The following is a 7,077-nucleotide window of genomic DNA, read 5'->3' as shown; positions in this document are numbered from 1 at the left end:
GAAATACTACATAATCTGCCACCCGAAGCTCGCCACACTCAACAAACGGTCAGAATTAGCAAGCGGCTGTCGGCTAGGTTGTATATAAAAAAAAACGGTCCGTGTAAAAAAGCTGCTTTTTTTTACATAAAAAGGCAGCATTTTTACAATTATAGAATTGTAAAAAAGCAGCAAAAATATGTTTTTGTAAAAAAGCAGCTTCTTTACGTAAAAATGCTGCTTTTTGACAAGTATATAATCGTAAGAAAGCTGCTTTTTTATGTAAAAATGTTGCTGTTTTTTACAGAAATATCTGTTTGTAGAAAAAAACAGCTTTGACAAGTACAGCAACGGTAAATAATTAAGCAAACCGGCTTTTACGACAGTTACTGTTACGGTGCGACGCGCCTTACCGTGGCCACCTAACAAAGTTTTTTACAAATTGTCCGCCAATCAGGGTGTTCGAATTTGATTGACAGTCATGCCTCCTTGTAAAGTTCGTATGGATGTAATTTAAACACCTTTGCATGGTTTGTTGAGTTGACGTATTTACACGTAATTGTCAAATGTGAAAGTTTGTTGGGTGGCGACGGTAAGGCGCGTTGCACTGTAATACATGGCATCAAGGAATATAAAACATTGCCTTAGAGTGGCGAGCAGTAAATTTGTTATTTATTCTCCGACGCGTTTCGTCTAGCTAACGTAGACTTCTTCAGAGAGTTTTACAATAATACATTAAACGCCTGTATTTAAGCCATATCTGATAGCAAAAATAACGGCCGACCAACACTATGGTTTGACCGAATTTTCGAAAGCGAGCAGGCACGGCTGATAAATAACAGGGGAAGGCGTGAGAAACAATGTTCTGGGACCACGGTTTTAGCTAGTTATTTAAAATAATACTTGTACGGGTAGCACAAGCCAAAAAATATTCCGGACACTGGCATAGATCGTTGGATAGTTATAGCGATCGGACCGTTTATTTACAAAACTGAATTGTAAATTTGCTTCACCTTTACAAGACGCGACATGTAAGGAAACGGTGTTTCGCATTATGCCGCACTTATGAAAGGCAAGGGAAAGTGATTTCTTCCAATAAACAATACTTATACGGCTGGCACAAGACAACAAAATATTCAGGACACTGGCATAAAGCGTTGGAAAGTTCAATGATGGCGATCGGACCGTTTTTTCACACAAACATAGTTGTAAAAAAGCTGCATTTTAACAAAGAGTTTTTTTTTAATTTTTTACGAAAGGCTCATTTTTACCAAAGGTTTATGTTCAAATGGAGTGTCGAAACGTCGGGTATTGCCTTTGAAGTTTATTTTTCTTATTAACGATTTTAGCAGCGTACAGATAAAGAAAGAGACGAAAAGAAGATAAAATGCTCCAGTAAAATGAAAAAGGGGAAAAGATCATACGTAGAAATAAATACAAAGAACAAATATACAAGTCATCTAAAAAACTAGATAACTAAGCAATAGTATCATACATTTTATATTTACGTATGCGTATTTAAAGCCACTTAGATCAAGTTATTGTATGGGTAAGTTAATATTTTTAAAGATAATTTTGCAAGAGAGAGTTTTTGAACAATTTCCAGCGGTTAAGAGATAAGAGACCTTGGGAAAGAAGTTGTCGAAGAGGATTTGCGCACAGAATGTGGAATACGAAATAAAGTTGATACAGAATGGGGACTAAGCCCTAAAATGTGCTTGATCAAGATGATGCACAAGTTGTTTAAGCTGAACTGTTTGAAACTTATGTCAAATAATACTTCGTTCAGTGGTGGCCATGCCATTTATTATGGCACCGATTTCTGTCTCAAAAATCTTAACGGGATTAGTAAAATGTTCACCGAAAAGGTGTTAAAAACTTTATGTCCCAAAAGAAATAAATTCCAACTAAGTAAATATAAACTCCTTGAAGGTTTTTGGCTCCGTTATTGGTTTCATACTTCAGTTGACGATAATGATTACAGATAAGACTTTTGTTAAATACGTATCTTCACATTTAAGAGGAAACCACTTGAAGTGTTAACAGGTCTGAACTGCTTCGTTTTCTTGGTCAAATTAACTTGACCTGTCGTCTACGAGATGCAAACGTCACGTAATGATGTAAATGACTTTGCTCTTTCAAAGAAACTCACAGAACAAAACAGTTTGTTCTTCGAGTTGCCAATGCATTTTACTGGAGAATATTTACAAAGGCAAAAAATTGATAGCATCAGATTGGCTTGTGGTTAAGCAGGTAACGATTTTGCAACTCAACAGGTGTTGAACTCATACCTGTTGACACACGTGACATGGCAAAGAGCTAGCATTGTTCCTTCAAGTACATTCACGGTTTGGTTGATACAATCTGATATTTTTCTTATGCAAGTCTGCAAATCGAAATTTTGTTTTAAATTCCGAGTTTGTTCTTGTTATACGTGAATCACCGATGGAGAAATAATGATAATAATGTCTGATGTGGGAGATCTCCATGGTAGATTATGGCTCGGTTGATTTCGAGGAGGCGATTAGTTTACTATACCATAGTGGTAACATCCGTGTGTTGGATTCTTGGAACAGTCTCTTTTTTCCTCATTCAATCCTTAGAGGTCAGTGTTGAAGTCAAACGAAGGACCCCCGAGGAACCTGTTCCGCCACGAAGTCCGAAATTGACTGCAATATTAGAAAGGCATCAGTTCACTACGAAATCAAACAAAAGGGGTGATGAACATGATAACCCAAGTGAGACAACGAGTCACAAGCAGTCTCCAATCAAAACGGACTTTAAAAAGGAAGCTATTATTTCACGAACTCCTCCAAAGAAAACTGTATTCATTACAGCGAACTATGAGAGGTTTCCACCTGGAGTCAAGCTGAAGGGACCGGGTGCTGGGGGAGCTGCTGTCTCTGTACCAAAGTCAAGAAGACACGAAGAGGTCGAGGGATTTGATCAACACTCATTTAACCGTGTGGCCAGTGACATGATCTCTTTCCACCGCAAGTTACGGGATCATAGAAACACTGGGTAAGTCGATACGGTAGCTTATGCTCGAATTAAAAAGGTCATCACAAACTATAATTGACAAATAAGTTTTGAAGATCCAGTTTCCCTTAGAATAATCAAAAACCTCGGCACCGGCGGTAAGTAGTTCTAAGCAGCCCTCTAGTAAGGATCACCTCATTGCTACTGAACAATCCAAAAAAGGAATTAGACCATGTATCCATACGACATTTATTTTAGCCTCGAGCGGATTCACTCTTCAGTGACTCTTCTACATTTATATTTGAAGTCTACCTGCGAATGAAATATGTGGGTAGCTTTTGTGTCTTAACATCCGATCTTTTACCGCTTGCAATCTTAGCGGACGCCGCCGCCTTAACTTAGTAACTTAACATAGAATTTCAGTTTTGGTCTGTGGCACCGCCAGGGATTCGTCAACATGATCTACACCAGCTATTTATTTGCTCTCAATTGTCGCAGATTAATTCAATTTCTCCAAGGGCTGTGTCGTGTCGTTCACAAGGAAAAGATTCCCTTTCAATACCAACTACTCACTTGGTGGCTTTTCACTGAAGACCACAACAACTCATCCATATCTTAGCGCGTCCACCTGGCATCTGATCTCCCTTGGAGCATCCACTGAGGTATGCAAAACGGTAAATAGCACCGTTGGCTTATTCAGAAAAAATCGTTTGTCATGCAACTTGGGATATCCAAGCCCAAACACACACGCAGGAATGCCGCTAAATAATCAACTGAATCAACTTAAAGTGGTTTAGAGACGACCTGCGTGTTTTGTTAAGATGAATTACTCAGCAAATGATCTTCGACCTGAAATGGCCCTCCTTCTCTCACATCAGGAAAATCACAGTCTCATTCTTAGTAACAAGTCTTACAACGTACGAAGAACAATCAATGGAAACGAGTTTGTGGAATTTTTAGGAACAAAAACTAGGAAAAAGTTACACGCAAGTATACTTTCACGGGTAACTGCAAATACTTCCTCTTTTGACGAACAGTGGTAAAATGGAGCGATCTTCTAAGTGACATTTAAAATGAATTATGAGAACAACGACATCAATTTGTAGAATTTCCTTCTTCTTTTCCGCCACCTTGAGGCCCGTTGTCCTACCCTAAATTATATACATGCAATCTCCTTTTAGGGAATAAAACAGGAAAGGAAAAATATAAGAGAATTTACTTCAAATGCAACGGGGCCGGGTTTCCATGATATTTAAAGCAAAAGTTCAAATGGGTGGACAACTAGTACAGTTATAGCACAAATGAAGATCTCCATTTTGCCTACTTGAACGGCCCAAAAATTTCTTCGAAAGCTTTACTTACTGTAAAAGAACAAAACATTGGTTGACTATTGAAACGCATTTTCCGTGTTTCCATACCCTAATCTAAACACTCGGGGGAGTTGGGAGAATTCTCGACAGTTACATGTATGCAAACCCTCAACTGTGTCTCCGGTTTGCATAACTGTCTCGAATTCTCCCAACTCCCCCTCGTGTTTAGATGAGGCTGTGGAAACAGGGAAAACGTCCTCTATTGCTTAAAGAGAACATGCACTCTACGTAACCACAAGTTTCCTAAGCTGCGATCAGGTCCATTTTTATCTTCGCGCATGTGTTCTCTTATGTCGTCGCTCGCTTTTGCGTTTCGCCAGCTCCACCCAGGTGATCTGGTGACTTAATTCGGAGGACTGGGGAGAAAGACTTTAACGGCGCATCCCACAACCGCACGCGGCCTTATTTTTGAATTCAACATGGCAGAGGCGAGGTTAGAGCTCGTCGGGTCTACTTGAATGTTCATTCAGTAACAGGAAATGTGGTAGACACGGAATGATCTGTTGAGTTGGAATTACTGCAGGGAGTTTGGAAACAACACCAGGCCGCGCGCGGTTGTGGGATACAGCGTTAAAATTTTCCTTCCCAGTCCTTCAAATTACGTCACCAGATCACCTGGCCACAATACGTACATTGTAGGTCACAAGTTTCCACAATCGTTCTCCTTGGAGGACTGGAACACTTCTCTGCCATTCAGGCAACCGCTGGACACGTCCTTTCTACCAATGGCGGATTTATGGGTTCCAAGGTTGTCTTTCTATTAGTAGGAGGGAATGGATCCAGTTTCCTTGTCGATGGTGGCTGTCGTGTAAGCGCCCTGAGTATGTTGCATGTTGCGAAGCAATGGCGTGATTTACAAGAGTTTGGGACATGGTGCTGAAGGCGCTTCGAACAAAGACCTGATTTTATCCGTTTTATCGATAGCCTATTCATCGACAAGAATGATCATTCCGAAACGACGAATAGTGTTTTTCTTTGTGGTCATAGCCACATCGGTATGGATTTACTTAGCTTCATACTTTATTTTCAGTGGAGAACTCTTTGCAGATTCTTACACTTCTGGTGAGGGAACAATTTATAATCTTCTTATGTACGATGTAACACCGAACCAAAATCTACAAAGACCCGGTGAATGGGGGGCTGCTGTGTCTTTGAACTTTTTGGAAAAGAAAAGAGAAGAACAAGGGTTCAGCGATCATGCCTTCAATCGTGTCGCCAGTGACAAGATCTCGGTTGAAAGAAACCTTCTTGATATGAGGAATGCCAAGTAAGATGCGTTCGGTCATAGGAATTTTGCAGTTACGTGGAGTCTTGCATGTACATGTAGTAAACTTACCCTGTAATATGCCAGAAGCACATCACCTTGAAGCGTGTAACCTTTTTTTTTAAATTAATTGAAATATATTCACATTACATGTTTGCTCCAAGAGCTACATGTAAGTGAGGTTATTATTGGGGGGGCTTACATCGCATGTTACTAAATAGCGAAAAGAAGCACCAAAACACCATGTATGACCCCACCATACCTTGAATACTAACCAACAAAGGTTGGATTTGAGATTAAATATCGTTTTAGGCCTAAGTAGGCCTAAAACATTATAGTTCCTTATCTCAGTCTCAATCCGAATTCTAATCTTAATCTCAATGAATTAGGAGCAATAAGGTATTAGGCTTAATTAGGCTTAAAACGATATTTAATCTCAAATCCAACCTTTGTCAGTTAGTATTCAGTGTATGGGGGGGGGGGGGGGTAGGGGGGTGATAATTTGTGTTTTAGTGCTTTGTTTAGGTGTTTCGCTGTTTAGTAATGCTCACTTACATCTAAACTCTAATTAGATCATAATAGATTAACATGACTTTAGAATAGATACCATACTTGTTCCCCTCTTGGCACTTGTAACGACTTTCCCGGCTTCATACTGAACTGATTCAAGGCTCTCCCCATCAGTACAGCCATCCCAAAGCACATCACCATATTCCATAGCAGGTCTAATCAATTTGTACAACATTCTGAGTGTATCCCTACCTACTTTATACCTAACTCCCTTCAACATATTTAGCCCTTAAGTACCAGCTTCGTAAGTGTGTAACTTGCAACTCTTTTCGTTGGAACAAAGCTAGGGATTTTAGGACACCAATTTTATACCCAAATATGGACAAAAATAAGATTAAGGCTGCACAAGCTACATTACATCGAAATAAGAAAATTTTTAAACTCAAAAAACCCCAGCTCTATACCAGAGTTCAAGTGCCACTGTGACCAAAAAATCAATTCTTATTTTTCTTTGGATTTCAAAGCTAATGTTTACTGAGTACTAAGCGACCAAAGTTTTAAGCCTTGATTTAAAAAAGCCACCTGTTTATTTTAACTGGAATTTTGCTAATTAATGGTCTGCCATTACGAACTTTAAGATCTTGAGAGAGCTGGAACGAGGAGAAAATGATGTCAAAGTCGCACTAGTTTAAGAATACAATGCATGTGTACGCCGCAGAATTAATATGCAGCACGGGAGTTTTGGATTTTCAGACTTTTTTACTTGTGTGTTGCATATATAATAAGCTGCATTCACACGCTGAAATTCTAAGGTAGTGAGTAAATGACATTGACTCACTTTTCCCTGGATCCAACCCTCTGTAGTCCAATTGGTCAGTTTTGAATAAATTATGAGTAAATTGGTGGATGGTGGAATCCAAAACTTACACTCAAGCATCCTTTGGATAAAAGTTAAAGCTCAAAATTTAATCAATT

The 7,077-nt window shown here is 39.3% G+C and overlaps 1 protein-coding gene across 2 annotated transcripts in view; it reads left to right on the top strand.

Annotated features, from left to right (window-relative positions):
* Positions 1-2,339: 2,339 nt before the first annotated feature.
* Positions 2,340-7,077, top strand: part of LOC137967901 (polypeptide N-acetylgalactosaminyltransferase 1-like) — a 21,290-nt gene continuing 16,552 nt past the window's right edge. Inside the window, exon 1 of one of the 2 annotated variants that reach the window (XM_068814498.1) lies at positions 2,340-3,000. In XM_068814498.1, coding sequence (XP_068670599.1) covers positions 2,477-3,000 — 524 coding nt within the window. In that variant the 5' untranslated portion in view covers positions 2,340-2,476. Of the gene's footprint in view, positions 3,001-5,006; positions 5,596-7,077 lie in introns of those variants that run through there. The other variant, XM_068814499.1, reaches the window with a different exon arrangement.

This window comes from Montipora foliosa, chromosome 8, assembly GCF_036669935.1.
Source record: "Montipora foliosa isolate CH-2021 chromosome 8, ASM3666993v2, whole genome shotgun sequence".
In the NCBI taxonomy this organism is placed as follows: domain Eukaryota; kingdom Metazoa; phylum Cnidaria; class Anthozoa; order Scleractinia; family Acroporidae; genus Montipora; species Montipora foliosa.
The sequence above is the reverse complement of the archived record's forward strand: the minus strand, read 5'-3'. Positions and strand labels throughout refer to the sequence as shown.